General features: G+C 45.4%; 1 protein-coding gene across 2 annotated transcripts; it reads right to left on the bottom strand.

The window, feature by feature from the left end:
- Nucleotides 1-787: 787 nt before the first annotated feature.
- map6a (microtubule-associated protein 6a) lies at nt 788-21,904 on the bottom strand. 2 transcript variants are annotated; one of them, XM_058411993.1, is made up of 5 exons: nt 20,890-21,904; nt 18,461-18,674; nt 18,001-18,200; nt 4,033-4,143; nt 788-1,467 (listed from the first exon to the last, which is right to left on the bottom strand). In XM_058411993.1, the coding sequence occupies exons 1-5, from the start codon at nt 21,531-21,533 to the stop codon at nt 1,341-1,343; spliced, it is 1,296 nt and encodes a 431-aa protein (XP_058267976.1). In that variant the 5' UTR covers nt 21,534-21,904; the 3' UTR covers nt 788-1,340. The 2 variants fall into 2 exon arrangements, with proteins under 2 accessions (XP_058267976.1, XP_058267977.1); XM_058411994.1 differs by lacking the exon at nt 4,033-4,143 and having other exon boundaries at nt 789-1,467.

Below are 21,904 nucleotides of genomic sequence, written 5' to 3'. Positions count from 1 at the left end.
TGTTCCTCAGGTTAGCGACACACACGCACCCGGCCACTCACGTCATGTAAAAGAAAACGTGATTCATCAGACCAGACCACCTTCTTCCATTGCAGCGTGGTCCTGTTCTGATGCTCACATGCCCATTGTTGGTGCTTTCGGCAGTGCACAATGGTCAGCATGGACTGGTAATATATCCCACCCACTAACAGGTGCCATGATGAGGAGATAATCAGTGTTATTCACTTCACCTGTTAGTGCTCATAATGTAATGCCTGATCGGTGTATGTTTGATAATGTTAGCTGGCTGATGCTAACAGAACACCCACTTTCTTTTTCCCCACATCATAGCTCAAATGCTGGATGCTAGAAAACTGCAGAATTCAGTTTAGTTTGAATGAAGCATAATGACGCAGGGTTTAACAGTTTTGCTAAACATCTTCCCCAACACGAACTCGCTGTGGCTAAAAGCCAAGTTCAGCACTGTCATGGAAGATGTTAGCTAACATTAGCGACTAGTCTGTAGTGAGCGAAGCAGGACACAGAGTTAGAATTGTCTTTACTAATAAACTTCACAAGTTAGCAGCTTAGCTATGAGAAATGATGAGGATTTTTTTTATAGAGAAAAGGTATGAGTAAATCCCGGCTTGATTCTTCTCATTACACTGACAGGAAGTAACCCATATCCCCAGAGCCACGTGTCCTCTCGCACCATGATCCCTGTTTGTAACCATGGACACACTATAACCTGTGGTTGCAGACACCATAAACACACCTCCTCAGCAGATCTGAATGAAAGCTGGACTCAGAGATAACTGGCTCATTTCAGCGTGTTTATTCAGATGCTGACTTTTATACAGTGATGATGTACATTAAGGAAGCACTTCATGGTGTTGATGGTGTCGCTCTCTCTCTCTCTCTCTCTCTCTCTCTCTCTCTCTCGCGTGGACAGTGTGTACTAAAAACTAACTCTTAGCACCATTTTAAACTTAGCAAACAGTCTGTGCAGAAAATAATCTCGATAATTTTACAGTAAGGAAGCTCTGGAAGTGCTCTTTAGGATTAGAATATATACATACAGTACTTTAATATCCATACAGCATGTGCTTCATCTCAACCTGCAGCAACCTGTGTAATGTCAGGGGGATACAAGAGTGTGTGTGGGCTGGAAGCAGGGGATGAGTGTGTGTGTGTGTGTGTGGTTTATTTCAACTGGAGTGTTCATACTGATCATCAAAAGAAATCGGACAGCTTTTAAAAATAAACATTATAGATATATTGCCATAAAATTTAAACTTTGCTAAGTAGTGAACGTTACATATCTGTCTGTCTGTCTGTCTGTCTGACTGTCTGCTGTTGTCTTAATATTTAACGTCAGGGGCGAAGCGCACTACAGCCTTGCTGCGAGTTTCCTGTGGCTCCTGCTCTCCTCCAGACGTTCCAGAGGAATAAAAATCGCTGACTCGACCAACTGCAGAGTCTGATTCACTAGAGTGAGGATGGAGAGAGAGAGAGAGAGAGAGAGAGATTAGACATTTTATCCAGTAAGTGGAAACGAAGCTCTGAACAGCCTGTGTGTTGTTATTAACATTCTATTTTAATTCTATTCTATTCTATTAACATTCTATTTAAATTATTATTATTATTATTATTATTATTATTATTATTATTATTATTATTATTAAAATTATTATTATTATTATTATTATTATTATTATTAATTGTAATCAGATTTTTCCGAGTGACAGGAGGGCGGAGCTTATGTTAAATTAAATCAGACGTGCTTCCATGTCTCTTTCCCAGCTCAGTGTTTTCTGCCTGACTGAGAGACTTATTTAAGCACTTTTCTGGCTCTGAGCTTCAGCATCCTGCAGGCTGTCTCTCCAATCCGATCTGAACGATCATTAAGACGAGTGGAGATCAGACCTGTACTGCTTTGTTCAAGACTGTCAGAATGTCCCGGAGAGACTACAACCAACACACAATCACACAATGACTAGACAGATTCACTGTAAACAGCACACACTGTACACCAACTACACACCCTGACAAAGCTGCAGATTACAGCGTCTGATGTCAGTGTACAAAACTCTAATCTAACGTGATCGCAATACATTTCACTGCAGGCGACGTCGGTAGATCGGATGATATATCAGACAATCACAGTGAAATAGATCGGATGATATATCAGACAATCACAGTGAAATAGATCGGATGATATATCAGACACAGTGAAATAGATCGGATGATATATCAATTACAGTGAAATAGATCGGATGATGTATCAGACACAGTGAAATAGATCGGATGATATATCAGACACAGTGAAATAGATCGGATGATATATCAATTACAGTGAAATAGATCGGATGATATATCAATTACAGTGAAATAGATCGGATGATATATCAGTTACAGTGTAATAGATCGGATGATATATCAGACACAGTGAAATAGATCGGATGATATATCAGTCACAGTGAAATAGATCGGATGATATATCAGTTACAGTGTAATAGATCGGATGATATATCAGACACAGTGAAATAGATCGGATGATATATCAATTACAGTGAAATAGATCGGATGATATATCAGACACAGTGAAATAGATCGGATGATATATCAGACACAGTGAAATAGATCGGATGATATATCAATTACAGTGAAATAGATCGGATGATATATCAGTTACAGTGTAATAGATCGGACGATATATCAATCACGGTGAAATAGATCGGATGATATATCAGTTACAGTGAAATAGATCGGACGATATATCAATCACGGTGAAATAGATCGGATGATATATCAATCACAGTGAAATAGATCGGATGATATATCAATCAGTGAAATAGATTGGATGATATATCAATCACGGTGAAATAGATCGGATGATATATCAGTCACAGTGAAATAGATCGGATGATATATCAATTACAGTGAAATAGATCGGATGATATATCAGACACAGTGAAATAGATCGGATGATATATCAGACACAGTGAAATAGATCGGATGATATATCAGTCACAGTGAAATAGATCGGATGATATATCAATCACAGTGAAATAGATCGGATGATATATCAGACACAGTGAAATAGATCGGATGATATATAAATCACAGTGAAATAGATCGGATGATATATCAGTCACAGTGAAATAGATCGGATGATATATAAATCACAGTGAAATAGATCGGATGATATATCAGTCACAGTGAAATAGATCGGATGATATATCAGACACAGTGAAATAGATCGGATGATATATAAATCACAGTGAAATAGATCGGATGATATATCAGTCACAGTGAAATAGATCGGATGATATATCAGACACAGTGAAATAGATCGGATGATATATCAATCACAGTGAAATAGATCGGATGATATATCAGTTACAGTGTAATAGATCGGACGATATATCAATCACAGTGAAATAGATCGGATGATATATCAGTCTCAGTGAAATAGATCGGATGATATATCAGACACAGTGAAATAGATCGGATGATATATCAGACACAGTGAAATAGATCGGATGATATATCAATCACAGTGAAATAGATCGGATGATATATCAGTCACAGTGAAATAGATCGGATGATATATCAATCACAGTGAAATAGATCGGATGATATATCAGTCTCAGTGAAATAGATCGGATGATATATCAGTCTCAGTGAAATAGATCGGATGATATATCAGACACAGTGAAATAGATCGGATGATATATCAGTCACAGTGAAATAGATCGGACGATATATCAGACATATCAGATAGTGGTGGTGGTGGAATGAGTGCATGTCACACATGCACACAGATGTGTGTCTCATATGGAAGTGGATTATATTTTCAACTGGTTTTCTGCAGGTTAAATAACGTGTTGAAAACGATTCATACACGACGTTCAGGACAAATCAGCGCTGCTCCATGTAACACTTTCCATATGGAAGAGAATGATGGAGTGTGCATGCTGTGTATGTGTGTTTGTGTGTGTGTTTAAAGGGTTAATGAAAGGCCAGGCCTCGTCTCAGGTGTGACGTTACCTTGGGTCAGGTAGAGCGCAGCGCCACAGGTGTTGCTTTAGCGTCTGCACCCAACCGAAATCTCTGATTGGCTGACAGAGCTGAATGTAGTGCTGCTGTTTCAGCACCAGCCTTAAAAAAAAAAAAAAAAAAACGAGACGAGACAAAAGGCCTCGGGTTAGCTATGGCAAAGTCAGGGTTTCTCACATCGCTATTACAACCAGGTGTAAATATTGTGAGGAAATACAGTGGAGCCTGATGATGTCATCACCTGATGACATCATCGCCTGCGGTGACACTGAAATTATCAGAGTTTTGACTGAGGAGTATAGTGAATCCTCGCATCTTCCATGTATCGGTACATAATGCTGAAATCTACTGAATGATCACGACATCATTCAGGACATGACACTGTAAATCTTAGCACATACATCAGATATATCAGACAGAGACTCGGACGATATATCAGATTTATGAACGCTCACGACGGCTGTGTGAAAGGAGGCTCGCAATACAGACCACTACTACAGAGCAGTGTTTCAATTTAATCAGTAACTAACACTGTACTACTGGAGGTCTCTTCCACACACACACACACACACACACACACACACACACACACACACACACACACACACACAGGAACACAAGACAATCAACACACACACACACACACAGGAACACAAGACAGTCAACACACACACACACACACACACACAGGAACACAAGACAATCAACACACACACACACAGGAACACAAGACAATCAACACACACACACACACACACACAGGAACACAAGACAATCAACACACACACACACACACACACACAGGAACACAAGACAATCAACACACACACACACACACACACAGGAACACAAGACAATCAACACACACACACACAGGAACACAAGACAATCAACACACACACACACACAGGAACACAAGACAATCAACACACACACACACACACACACACACAGGAACACAAGACAATCAACACACACACACACACACACACACACAGGAACACAAGACAATCAACACACACACACACACAGGAACCCAAGACAATCAACACACACACACACACACACACAGGAACACAAGACAATCAACACACACACACACACACAGGAACACAAGACAATCAACACACACACACAGGAACACAAGACAATCAACACACACACACACACACACACAGGAACACAAGACAATCAACACACACACACACACACAGGAACACAAGACAATCAACACACACACACACACAGGAACCCAAGACAATCAACACACACACACACACACACAGGAACACAAGACAATCAACACACACACACACACACACACACACAGGAACACAAGACAATCAACACACACACACACACACAGGAACACAAGACAATCAACACACACACACACACACACAGGAACACAAGACAATCAACACACACACACACACACACACACACACACACACAGGAACACAAGACAATCAACACACACACACACAGGAACACAAGACAATCAACACACACACACACACACAGGAACACAAGACAATCAACACACACACACACAGGAACACAAGACAATCAACACACACACACACACAGGAACACAAGACAATCAACACACACACACACACAGGAACACAAGACAATCAACACACACACACACACACAGGAACACAAGACAATCAACACACACACACACACACACACACACAGGAACACAAGACAATCAACACACACACACACACACACAGGAACCCAAGACAATCAACACACACACACACACACACACACAGGAACACAAGACAATCAACACACACACACACACACAGGAACACAAGACAATCAACACACACACACACACAGGAACACAAGACAATCAACACACACACACACACACAGGAACACAAGACAATCAACACACACACACACACACAGGAACACAAGACAATCAACACACACACACACACAGGAACCCAAGACAATCAACACACACACACACACACACAGGAACACAAGACAATCAACACACACACACACACACACACACACAGGAACACAAGACAATCAACACACACACACACACACAGGAACACAAGACAATCAACACACACACACACACACACAGGAACACAAGACAATCAACACACACACACACACACACACACACACACACACACACAGGAACACAAGACAATCAACACACACACACACAGGAACACAAGACAATCAACACACACACACACACACAGGAACACAAGACAATCAACACACACACACACAGGAACACAAGACAATCAACACACACACACACACAGGAACACAAGACAATCAACACACACACACACACAGGAACACAAGACAATCAACACACACACACAGGAACACAAGACAATCAACACACACACACAGGAACACAAATCAACACACACACACACACAGGAACACAAGACAATCAACACACACACAGGAACACAAGACAATCAACACACACACACAGGAACACAAGACAATCAACACACACACACACAGGAACACAAGACAATCAACACACACACACACACACACAGGAACACAAGACAATCAACACACACACACACACAGGAACACAAGACAATCAACACACACACACACACAGGAACACAAGACAATCAACACACACACACACAGGAACACAAGACAATCAACACACACACACACACAGGAACACAAGACAATCAACACACACACACACACACACAGGAACACAAGACAATCAACACACACACACACACAGGAACACAAGACAATCAACACACACACACACACAGGAACACAAGACAATCAACACACACACACACAGGAACACAAGACAATCAACACACACACACACACAGGAACACAAGACAATCAACACACACACACACAGGAACACAAGACAATCAACACACACACACACACAGGAACACAAGACAATCAACACACACACACACAGGAACACAAATCAACACACACACACACACAGGAACACAAATCAACACACACACACACACACACTATAGTTCACCTACCGTTTACTCCCAAACCCTCCATGCTCCCAGGGAAGAGAGGGATGAGGCGTAGGGCAGGGCAAATGGGTAAATGGTTCGAGGAAGCAGGGAGTGGAACTAAGAGATGAATGCGAGGAGGATGAATAAGGAAGAAAGGATCATTAGGAAGGAAGGAGGAAACAGGAGCAGAGAAGAAAAAATGAGAGGAAATGAGTGATTATAGAGCAAGCAGGAAGTAAGGCCATGTGGAAAGAGAAAGCAAATAAAAATAAGGGGGAATGGGAAGAGAGGGACATACAGAAAGATGGATAGTTCATGAAGAGGAGCAAACAGGAAGCTGTGAGGTAGCGGTGTATGGGATGAAGGAAGTGAAGGGGAAAACAAGGGGGAGGAGCTAGGTGAAAAAGATGAGTGGGACAAGGGGAAAGAGCAGGAAGAGAAAACAAGAAAAAGAAGAGATAAGTAAGTGAGGAAAGAGAAGATAAAGAAGAGACGGAAAAGAAGAAAGAGATAAAAAAAATTAGACTGAGAAGAGGGATGAAATTTAGAGAAGAAAAGAGGGTGGGGGGGAGAGAGAGAGAGAGAGAGAGAAAGAGAGAGAGAGAGAGAGAAAGAGAAGAAGAGAGAGAAAGAGAGACAGCGAGAGAAAGAAAGAGAAGCAGAGAGAGAGAGAGAAGAAGAGAGAGAAAGAGAGACAGCGAGAGAGAGAAAGAGAAAGAGAGAGAGGGAGAGAGAGAGAGAGAAAAAAGTCCTCTCGTCTCTCAAACAAAACAAATTGAGACATTTGGGCTTCTGCGTTTTGTGTTTATTAGCAACATTCTCTATTATTATGAGCAAGCAGAGAGAAAGTACAGGTCACATGATCACAGGTTCATCGTCGTCACTCGTTTTTTTTAGATCATGAAGAGAAATTAGCACCAGTGATGAGCGGGTGTGGAGTGTAGCTCACCCCGTGAAACCCATGTCTGTCCCTGCTAATGCTAACACTAATGCTAACACTAACGCCAATGCTAATCAGTGGCTTCTGAACGTCGGTAAAATGCATCAAAACCAGTTGTGTTTGTTCCTGCAGCTTCTCCCTCTCAATGATTCCTGCTAACATTCACACTGAAGACCAGACGTGCAGAAAATTCACACGTTTCGTCACGTTTCGTTTTCATCTCTAGTCTGAACACAGTAAGGAGCAGCTGATACACACGGCTGCGTGACGTCATGTGAGCTAACAGATTGTTGTGGTTGATTTTTTTTGTAAAAAAAAAGGTGGGGGTGTGTGTAGTTCAGGGCATCAGCACGTCATGTTCAGTGTGAAGGCCTGGTTTTAAAAATCCCACAGATTTAAAAGAATTTCTATAATTCTTCAAAATCCTGCAAGAGAAGCTGCACAAAGAGACCAGATCAAGTCTGATTCATTTCCTCATCTGAGAAGTGAGATTAAACACACAACCAGACCAGAGACAGACAAGGGAACGACAGTGGGGCGGGACATGATCCAACACACACACACACACACTCACACACCCATACGTACACACACACACACACACTCATACATACACACACACGCACACACACACTCACACACCCATACGTACACACACACACGCACACACTCACACACCCATACGTACACACACACACGCACACACACACACTCACACACCCATACGTACACACACACACACTCATACGTACACACACACACACTCATACGTACACACACACACGCACACACACACACTCACACACCCATACGTACACACACACACACTCATACGTACACACACACACGCACACACACACACTCACACACCCATACGTACACACACACACACTCATACGTACACACACACACGCACACACACACACTCACACACCCATACGTACACACACACACACTCATACGTACACACACACACACTCATACGTACACACACACACGCACACACTCACACACCCATACGTACACACACACACACACACTCATACATACACACACACACGCACACACACACTCACACACCCATACGTACACACACACACGCACACACTCACACACCCATACGTACACACACACACGCACACACACACACTCACACACCCATACGTACACACACACACACTCATACGTACACACACACACACTCATACGTACACACACACACGCACACACTCACACACCCATACGTACACACACACACACACACACTCATACGTACACACACACACGCACACACACACACTCACACACCCATACGTACACACACACACACACTCATACGTACACACACACACACACTCATACGTACACACACACACTCATACGTACACACACACACTCACACACCCATAGGTACACACACACACACACACTCTCATACATACACACACACTCACACACCCATACGTACACACACACACGCACACACTCACACACCCATACGTACACACACACACACACGCACACACACACTCACACACCCATACGTACACACACACACACGCACACACACACACACTCACACACACACACTCATATGTACGCACACACACTCAAACGTACACACACACACACACACACTCACACACCCATACGTACACACACACACGCACACACACACACACTCATACACACACACACACACACACACTCACACACCCATACACACACATGCTCAAACGTACATGCACACACACACGCACTCACATACACACTCATGTGTACACATACACGCACACTCACACGCACTCACACACACACTCATGTGTACACATACACGCACACACATACACACACACACTCATACGCACACACACACTCATACACACACACACACACACACACTCATACACACACACACACTCATACGCACACACACACACTCATACACACACACACACTCATACACACACATGCTGAAACGTACATGCACACACACGCACTCACATACACACTCATATGCACACACACACACTCATGCGTACACATACACGCACACACATACACACACACACTCATGCGCACACACACACACTCATACACACACACACACACACACGCTCATACGTACATGCACACACACACTCACACACACTCACACACACACGCACTCACATACACACTCATATGCACACACACACACACACACTCATATGCCCACAGACACATACACGCGCACACACACATAGACACACACATGCACAGAGATACACTGTCACACTTCCATGAACAAATTCAGACAAAATGCAAAGCTGTGAATTTATGTTTACTGACCAATCATTCTTCTACACTGTGTGTGTGTGTGTGTGTGTGTGTGTGTGTGTGTGTGTGTAAGGCAGTAAATATCAGAAGCCACGATTGAGAGACAATGGCAGAGGACATGGAGTGTGACATCATAAACCATCACTGTGAGGAGAAAACGCAGAGAGACGAGGAGGAGGAAGAATAGAGACGTGCGAGGGGAGAGACAGAAAGAACAAGAAACAAAGGAAGAGAGGAAAAAGACAACAGAATGGCATGAGGTGCAAAGAGGAGAATGTTAAGGAGGAAGAGGAGGATGAAGAGGAGGATGTGTGGAACAGTTTCACACTAAAATGTCATTAATAATAAATAAACTCTGTGTGTAGAATTCAGAGGAAGCGTGTGATCTAACTCTAATCTGTGGACCACTGAAGTCCTACATCCACTCAGTGTGTGTGTGTGTGTGTGTGTTTTAAACTTTACATCATTAATCATCACCACATCCAGATTCTGTCTTTTATTGTGTTATTATCTAACACACCCACAGAGTCATGATCTAACATCTAATCTACACTAGTTTCCCAAACGACCACACCATATCCCATAATAATAATAATAATAATAATAATAATAATAATAATGCATAATCACATTGCTCTGAGCTAGCTGGTCACCATAGCAACATCGAATCCACCCCTCATTACAGAACGCACTTCTGTGTAACTGCACACACTCCCTAGAGTTAGGAGGAAATTATGTCCATCACACAGTCTGTTGGAGCTGGACTTCCTCTAATCACTCCTTTTATGGTAATAATGAAAAATATACAAGGACACGTCTCAAATCACATCCTATGCACTATCCTCACACACTACACATTCCACTGTGCACTATCCTCACACACTACACACTCCACACTCCACTGTGCACTATCATCACACACTACACACTCCACACTCCACTGTGCACTATCCTTACACACTACACACTCCACACTCCACTGTGCACTATCCTTACACACTACACACTCCACTGTGCACTATCCTCACACACTACACACTCCACTGTGCACTATCCTCACACACTCCACACTCCACTGTGCACTATCCTCACACACTACACACTCCACTGTGCACTATCCTCACACACTCCACACTCCACTGTGCACTATCCTCACACACTCCACACTACACTGTGCACTATCCTCACACACTCCACACTCCACTGTGCACTATCCTCACACACTCCACACTCCACTGTGCACTATCCTCACACACTACACACTCCACTGTGCACTATCCTCACACACTCCACACTCCACTGTGCACTATCCTCACACACTCCACACTCCACTGTGCACTATCCTCACACACTCCACACTCCACTGTGCACTATCCTCACACACTCCACACTCCACTGTGCACTATCATCACACACTACACACTCCACTGTGCACTATCCTCACACACTCCACTGTGCACTATCATCACACACTACACACTCCACTGTGCACTATCCTCACACACTACACACTCCACACTCCACTGTGCACTATCCTCACACACTACACACTCCACTGTGCACTATCCTCACACACTCCACTGTGCACTATCCTCACACACTACACACTCCACTGTGCACTATCCTCACACACTACACACTCCACACTCCACTGTGCACTATCCTCACACACTACACACTCCACTGTGCACTATCCTTACACACTACACACTCCACACTCCACTGTGCACTATCCTCACACACTCCACACTCCACTGTGCACTATCCTCACACACTCCACACTCCACTGTGCACTATCCTCACACACTCCACACTCCACTGTGCACTATCCTCACACACTACACACTCCACTGTGCACTATCCTCACACACTACACACTCCACTGTGCACTATCCTCACACACTACACACTCCACTGTGCACTATCATCACACACTACACACTCCACATTCCACTGTGCACTATCCTCACACACTACACACTCCACTGGGCACTATCCTCACACACTACACACTCCACACTCCACTGTGCACTATCCTCACACACTACACACTCCACTGTGCACTATCCTCACACACTACACACTCCACACTCCACTGTGCACTATCCTCACACACTACACACTCCACTGTGCACTATCCTCACACACTCCACACTCCACTGTGCACTATCCTCACACACTCCACACTCCACTGTGCACTATCCTCACACACTACACACTCCACTGTGCACTATCCTCACACACTCCACACTCCACTGTGCACTATCATCACACACTACACACTCCACTGTGCACTATCCTCACACACTCCACTGTGCACTATCATCACACACTACACACTCCACTGTGCACTATCCTCACACACTACACACTCCACACTCCACTGTTCACTATCCTCACACACTACACACTCCACACTCCACTGTGCACTATCCTCACACACTCCACTGTGCACTATCCTCACACACTACACACTCCACACTCCACTGTGCACTATCATCACACACTACACACTCCACTGTGCACTATCGTCACACACTACACACTCCACACTCCACTGTGCACTATCCTCACACACTCCACACTCCACACTCCACTGTGCACTATCCTCACACACTACACACTCCACACTCCACTGTGCACTATCATCACACACTACACACTCCACACTCCACTGTGCACTATCCTCACACACTACACACTCCACACTCCACTGTGCACTATCCTCACACACTACACACTCCACTGTGCACTATCCTCACACACTCCACACTCCACTGTGCACTATCCTCACACACTACACACTCCACTGTGCACTATCATCACACACTACACACTCCACTGTGCACTATCCTCACACACTACACACTCCACTGTGCACTATCCTCACACACTACACACTCCACACTCCACTGTGCACTATCATCACACACTACACACTCCACTGTGCACTATCCTCACACACTACACACTCCACTGTGCACTATCATCACACACTACACACTCCACACTCCACTGTGCACTATCATCACACACTACACACTCCACTGTGCACTATCATCACACACTACACACTCCACACTCCACTGTGCACTATCCTCACACACTACACACTCCACTGTGCACTATCATCACACACTACACACTCCACTGTGCACTATCATCACACACTACACACTCCACACTCCACTGTGCACTATCCTTACACACTACACACTCCACACTCCACTGTGCACTATCCTCACACACTACACACTCCACTGTGCACTATCCTCACACACTACACACTCCACACTCCACTGTGCACTATCATCACACACTACACACTCCACACTCCACTGTGCACTATCCTTACACACTACACACTACACACTCCACTGTGCACTATCATCACACACTACACACTCCACTGTGCACTATCCTCACACACTACACACTCCACTGTGCACTATCCTTACACACTACACACTCCACTGTGCACTATCCTCACACACTACACACTCCACTGTGCACTATCCTCACACACTACACACTCCACTGTGCACTATCCTCACACACTACACACTCCACTGTGCACTATCCTCACACACTACACACTCCACTGTGCACTATCCTCACACACTCCACACTCCACACTCCACTGTGCACTATCCTCACACACTACACACTCCACTGTGCACTATCCTCACACACTACACACTCCACTGTGCACTATCATCACACACTACACACTCCACTGTGCACTATCCTCACACACTACACACTCCACTGTGCACTATCCTCACACACTCCACACTCCACTGTGCACTATCCTCACACACTACACACTCCACACTCCACTGTGCACTATCATCACACACTACACACTCCACTGTGCACTATCCTCACACACTACACACTCCACACTCCACTGTGCACTATCCTCACACACTACACACTCCACACTCCACTGTGCACTATCATCACACACTACACACTCCACTGTGCACTATCCTCACACACTACACACTCCACACTCCACTGTGCACTATCCTCACACACTACACACTCCACTGTGCACTATCCTCACACACTCCACACTCCACACTCCACTGTGCACTATCCTCACACACTCCACACTCCACTGTGCACTATCCTCACACACTACACACTCCACTGTGCACTATCCTCACACACTCCACACTCCACTGTGCACTATCCTCACACACTACACACTCCACTGTGCACTATCCTCACACACTACACACTCCACACTCCACTGTGCACTATCCTCACACACTACACACTCCACTGTGCACTATCCTCACACACTACACACTCCACACTCCACTGTGCACTATCCTCACACACTACACACTCCACTGTGCACTATCCTCACACACTACACACTCCACTGTGCACTATCCTCACACACTCCACTGTGCACTATCCTCACACACTCCACTGTGCACTATCCTCACACACTATACACTCCACTGTGCACTATCCTCACACACTACACACTCCACTGTGCACTATCCTCACACACTACACACTCCACTGTGCACTATCCTCACACACTACACACTCCACTGTGCACTATCCTCACACACTACACACTCCACTGTGCACTATCCTCACACACTACACACTCCACTGTGCACTATCCTCACACACTACACACTCCACTGTGCACTATCCTCACACACTACACACTCCACTGTGCACTATCCTCACACACTCCACACTCCACTGTGCACTATCCTCACACACTACACACTCCACTGTGCACTATCCTCACACACTACACACTCCACTGTGCACTATCCTCACACACTCCACACTCCACAGTGCACTATCCTCACACACTACACACTCCACTGTGCACTATCCTCACACACTCCACTGTGCACTATCCTCACACACTACACACTCCACTGTGCACTATCCTCACACACTACACACTCCACTGTGCACTATCCTCACACACTACACACTCCACTGTGCACTATCCTCACACACTACACACTCCACTGTGCACTATCCTCACACACTACACACTCCACTGTGCACTATCCTCACACACTCCACTGTGCACTATCCTCACACACTACACACTCCATAGTGCACTATCCTCACACACTCCACTGTGCACTATCCTCACACACTACACACTCCACTGTGCACTATCCTCACACACTCCACACTCCACAGTGCACTATCCTCACACACTCCACTGTGCACTATCCTCACACACTACACACTCCATAGTGCACTATCCTCACACACTCCACTGTGCACTATCCTCACACACTACACACTCCACTGTGCACTATCCTCACACACTACACACTCCACTGTGCACTATCCTCACACACTCCACACTCCACTGTGCACTATCCTCACACACTACACACTCCACTGTGCACTATCCTCACACACTACACACTCCATAGTGCACTATCCTCACACACTCCACTGTGCACTATCCTCACACACTACACACTCCACTGTGCACTATCCTCACACACTACACACTCCACACTCCACTGTGCACTATCCTCACACACTACACACTCCACTGTGCACTATCCTCACACACTACACACTCCACTGTGCACTATCCTCACACACTACACACTCCACTGTGCACTATCCTCACACACTCCACTGTGCACTATCCTCACACACTACACACTCCACTGTGCACTATCCTCACACACTACACACTCCACTGTGCACTATCCTCACACACTACACACTCCACTGTGCACTATCCTCACACACTACACACTCCACTGTGCACTATCCTCACACACTCCACACTCCACTGTGCACTATCCTCACACACTACACACTCCACACTCCACTGTGCACTATCCTCACACACTACACACTCCACTGTGCACTATCCTCACACACTACACACTCCACTGTGCACTATCCTCACACACTACACACTCCACTGTGCACTATCCTCACACACTCCACTGTGCACTATCCTCACACACTACACACTCCACTGTGCACTATCCTCACACACTACACACTCCACTGTGCACTATCCTCACACACTACACACTCCACTGTGCACTATCATCACACACTACACACTCCACTGTGCACTATCCTCACACACTACACACTCCACACTCCACTGTGCACTATCCTCACACACTACACACTCCACTGTGCACTATCATCACACACTACACACTCCACTGTGCACTATCCTCACACACTACACACTCCACACTCCACTGTGCACTATCCTCACACACTACACACTCCACACTCCACTGTGCACTATCATCACACACTACACACTCCACTGTGCACTATCCTCACACACTACACACTCCACTGTGCACTATCCTCACACACTACACACTCCTAAGATAAACCACAGAGTTTAAGATAAACAAAATAAAATAAACAAAATTAATAATATCTAAATGATAATAATGAAAAATAACAACTGTTTATGAATAAATAATCATTTTGAATTATTCTCAAAGATGAGAGGAAAGTAACAATCTGCTCTGAAGTTTACTCTTTACATTTTAGTCTTTATTACAGTAATAATTGATAAAATGCATTAGTGTATGTGTGTGTGTGTGTGTGTGTGTGTAAGAATGGTGCACTAGACTACAGTAGGTGATTTGAGATTCGGCCACAGACACGAGCTCAGACAGGCAGAGACACACAGCACAAGCAGGCGGGGAGGATGCACACATTTATCAAAGGGTTTGTGTCATTGTGTTGTTGTTGTTTTTGTTGTTGTTGTTGTCGTTCTGAGAGAGATGGAAATGTCTGGTTCATGCTGCATAAAATTCATCATTGACACGCATCCGAGTTCCTTGGATAAACGCGTCCCGAGCGGATTAAAGCATTCCATCAGCCGCTCCATGCAGAGGACCAGTACCAGCACCATCAGCACTATCCATGGGCCAACCGGTGGAGCGGTTGCCATGGAAGAGAGGGTGGGGCAGGGTGGGATGTGGAAGGTGGGCGGAGCTGAGGCAAATGCAAATGATGAGTGATTGCATAATGAGGGGCGTTTTACATTTCATAATTACACGAACCTGACAACCTCGAGAGACAGAGAGAGAGACAGAGAGAGAGAGAGAGAGACAGAGACAGAGACAGAGAGAGAGAGACACAGAGACAATGTGAGAGAGACAGAGAGACAGACAGACAGACAGAGAGAGAGACAGACAGATATGTCCTGATTATGTCATGGCTCTAGGGTCAAAAAGGGTGGAGCTTGAATCAAATCTCATTAAGCAGTCGTACACTTAGATAACAATTTGGCTAACAATAACATTCACCTGCTGCTAGCTGACATCGCTAAGGGAGTACAGTTAGCTTAGCTAGCTTAGCAAATGCTGCTAAACCACGAAAGTGTGTAATTAAAAGCAGTGTCTGATTCTAAACACATCATGGAGCAGAAGTATTGCATGATCATATTTAACTTAAGCTCCGCCCCCTTTGACCCAGGGACATCTGTTATTCGGCAAGCTCAGGACGTGAGAGACAGTGAGAGAGAGAGAGAGAGAGAGAGAGAGAGATGAGTGTGAAAGAGAGGAAGAGCACTACAGTGAGGGAAGAGTCGCTGAGTGAAAAGCTCTTAGCTGATTGGTCCAGCCCCGCGGCTGTGTTGAGGAAGAGAGGAAGTGAGAGGAGAAGTGCGGTGGTGTTTACTCTTTCGCCTCAGCCAGTTTGTTGTTCATCTCTTTACTTTTCTCCTTGTGGCTCGGCCGCTGGTTCTCAGAGCTCTTCTTCTTGGAGCCGCGTCCCGACCCCGTCTGCTTCTCCTTCGACTTCTTCACCACTTTACCGTGAGAGGATGAAGAGGACGCCGTCTTTTTCGGCTTGGAGCGCGGGACACTTGATCTGTCCGCCTACGAAAAGAGAGAAATCGCAAAAAGGACCAATTTCAGCCTTATTAGTCAATATAAATATGAAAGCGGCTGTGGCCAATTTATTAGGGAATCTGCTGGGCAGGGGGGTGGGGGGCTTCCTGTCTTTTTTCACTGTGATTTAAAGCAATAATGATGTTTTTTTTACTAAAATCAACCAGTTAGTGTAGTGTTTCTTCTAATGTAGACTGAGAGATTAGACTAAAACTCGAGATGCTGCTGGGAGCTGTATGTCGTCTCACTTTAGTGGGCTCGATGTAGGGCTCGCTGTAGAGCGTGCGCACTCTCCTCCTCTCCTGCGCCGTGTTATCAGCCTGCTGCAGCTTGGCCTGCTCTCCCCTGTAGGTGGCGCTGTAGCTTGTCTCCAGGTCGGTCTTCTCGTCAGGGGGCTGGTACTGAGATTTGGCGCGGATGAGTTTCGCCGGTTTCACGTCCGTGTACGCTTTAAACTCCGTCCTGCAATAGAAAAAAGGAGAGAATCAGACTGTGATGATGATGAACAAAATAAATCCCACTATGTGGAAAGTGAATGAGAAGGTCGCGCAGTCATGTCCTCACAGAGCCGCTGAGGCTGCAGGTTTCTGACTGGAACCAGATGAAGTGATAAAGTGGAAGCCCTCAGAAGGTTAAAGCCCTCTGACTTACACCAACACAAATATCTGAGCTTCCCGATTAATACACTGCTGAAAATCACCACCACCGCTCTGTGTGTGTGTGTATATATGTGTGTGTATGTGTGTATGTCTGTGTGTATGTGTATGTACGTCTGTGTGTGTGTGTGTGACAAGAGAGATTTTCTGCAGCTTCCTGGACTTGATCTCACACCTGCCTCAGGATCGTGGGGTTCATCTCTCTATTTGTCTCTCTGACTCTCTCTTTCTCTCTCTCTCTCTCTCTCTCTCTCTCATATTCCCAAGATAGAGAAAATTATCGACTGACTAACATAATTATAAAGAGAATGGAGAGCAGTAGAGGAGAAAGCGCTACAGGTTGCTATTCCTCAAATGAATCCGAATCAGATCAGAAACACACTGTAAAGACTTCCCCGAATCTGCCCTGTTACCGTTTCTATAGTAACAGCCCATTCACTCAGGCGTGTAGAACAGAAGGCTTTGCTAATGTCCATGTGGTGAAGTTTTCAGTAAATGTGTATGATGTGTGGAAGGAGTCTCCAGTGTCAGAGCTGTAGCTGTAAAGTTTCCCACATCTTCAGGACAGAGGAGTTTACACTGCTTTTCAGTTTCTCAGTAACATGACAAGAGTTTTTGTATTGATCTGTATTAATCTGAATAGAGAGAAGAGAGGCTGTCGCGGTATAATGTTGATGTTGCTGTAATGTATAGAAATGTGTAACGTATAACAAGCTGAAAGAAGAAATACAACATCAGTATTGTTGTATTTGCAGTATTGTTGTAACAGACGAGAGAAAAACAGGGTGTGTGAGCAGCAGACATGCAGAAAGCTTCATAACAATGACTCTGGTGTCCTGATGTTCATCTCGTGCTTGGTACTGACTCTAAAACCTAATCACACACACACACACAAACCATACCCATACACTCACACTGACTTTATACCAGCACTGTATAATCCAGGATAATGAGTTAATTAGTAATTAGAGATCTTAAACAAATAAATGCTTAAGTGCACACACACACACTCTCACACACATACACACACTCTGTCACACACACTCTTAGGGTCCCTCTCTTTCACACACACACACACTCTGTCACACACACTCTTGCACTCTCTCTCTCTCTCTCTCTCTCACACACACACACACACACACACAGACACACACTATGCATCTTTACTACTTCAATAGTCTTTGTGAAAGAGCCCGTTGCCATGGTGATGCACTGGCAGCATATAGAGATGTGAGAAGATGCCAGAGAGGTGCATTGTGGGTAAACAGTGGGCTGTCTCAATAACATGGCACCTCAGAGAGAGCAGGAGATATTAACCCTTAGATTTAAAGAGGTGCTTTCTGAGTACACACACACACACACACACACATTTATCATTTATCTGTCCTCACACTAGAACGAGCAAATAAAATGTTCAGCATGTTTCTTTCTCTGTGGCCCATGTGCACAGAGAGATGGTGAGCAACACAAACACTCAGCTGAAGGGGCGGAGCCATTAGTAGACCTCCAACCAATAATAACCCTTCTCCAGCTCTCCCAGCATGAACATGATTATGATTTCACATTTAATCCTGCAAACTTTCATCACAATAAATCCAAAACAAACACAACTTCACTCATCCAGTACATCTGACACAACAGTAAAATTGGTGTCATTTAGATTTTTGTGCTTAACGTACACGTTTAATCTGTTCCTGATTAATCTGAGACCTTCCCCTCCACTACAGTGTCCAGTGAGTGGTTTAGTACAATGTAAAGAACAGAAGGTTTTCATGCTGATGGTCATCACACTGGTGGAACCCTACAACTGAGTGCTTTCCAGACACTAAGGGAACTTCTTTGGGAAACTAGTAACCTTTAAATAACACAAGAACCCTTAAAGAGAGTAGAGAGTCTGTGCTTACACAGATATCTGCACACTGCAGATTTAGTACACCAGGCTAAACTGGAGGCTGCACTCCTTTAATCTGTGGTGTACAGGGCAGAGATGCTGTAGGATTTTTAACTGAAATATACTTCACCTGTAGGAACTTCCGGCGCCGACCTCGTCTTTGATCTGCCTATTGAGCGCGTCCGCGGCCGCTCGTCCTGCGAGTTTCTGGTGCTCGTGCTTGACCTCAGACCCCTTGTCGGTCTGGTCTTCTATTTTCTTGGCCTGCCTCCGCTTCAGGATCTCCTTCTCCTGTACTCTGTCGGCGATCTGACCCTTCTCCACACCGCCCTCCTGCTCCGCGCGGCTGGCTTTGGGGATCCACGGGTGATCCCTGCGCGGGATCGGCCACGGCTTAAAGTCCTTCTGGTACTGCGTCTCGGTGGCCAAGGGCACTTCCGGTTCATGGTACTCGCGCTTGGGCTTGCAGCTGGGCTCGCGTCGCACTTTCCAAGCTTTGTAGTCCTGGCGCATCACGGAGCCCTGCGCGCTCTCGGTGGACGTGGTCGTCGTGGGCGCGCCCGGGCCTTTAGGGACGACCTCCTGCGCGCTCCCAACGCCGCCAGGCTGCGTTTCTATGGCGACCCCGCTTACTCCGGGTTGAGCACGCAACTGGACCGCGTCGCACGCGTCCGAATAGCTCGTAAAAACCAAAGGCACTGAGATGTCGGCCTTGTCCAACTGCGACCAGAACCGGGCCATGCAGCACGCGCGGGTGATACACGGCCACGCCATGCTGTAATAACGGTTATGTGTTAATCCGCAGGTTTAATCAGTCGTGTATACTCCGTCCCCGGTGCAATCAGAGCGATTCAAGAGGAGGAAATATGTTATCTCGTGCGTCTCAATCGCCCTTATGGTAGCACAACGCGAAACGTCGGGGTATCAAAGAGCTTTAATCTCCTTTCTTCTTAAAACGCTGTTATTTTAAAATCATCGCTGTAGTGAGCATTATGATAATGAGGATGAAGACGAAGAAGATGATTACGAGAATGAAAATTGAGGGTCTTCAGTTTTTGTTTCTTTTTTAACGCATAAAAGCTCGCGACGTTCGTCCGTTCGTCCTGCTGCGCCCGTGCACATCCACAACAGCCAGGGATGGGGAG

The sequence above is a fragment of the Hemibagrus wyckioides genome, linkage group LG16 (assembly GCF_019097595.1).
Source record: "Hemibagrus wyckioides isolate EC202008001 linkage group LG16, SWU_Hwy_1.0, whole genome shotgun sequence".
Lineage (NCBI taxonomy): Eukaryota > Metazoa > Chordata > Actinopteri > Siluriformes > Bagridae > Hemibagrus > Hemibagrus wyckioides.
This window is presented reverse-complemented; position numbering and strand designations above follow the sequence as displayed.

Bases quoted from the DNA above. Each gene is read 5' to 3' on its own strand.
- map6a (XM_058411993.1), bottom strand. From the start codon at position 21,533: ATGGCGTGGCCGTGTATCACCCGCGCGTGCTGCATGGCCCGGTTCTGG. The intron at 4,144-18,000 runs GTAAACACCACC...TTTTTTTTTAAG, and splicing joins AAACTGGCTGAGGCGAAAGA to GCTGGTGCTGAAACAGCAGC. The intron at 1,468-4,032 runs GTAACGTCACAC...TCCTCACTCTAG, and splicing joins TGCGCTCTACCTGACCCAAG to TGAATCAGACTCTGCAGTTG.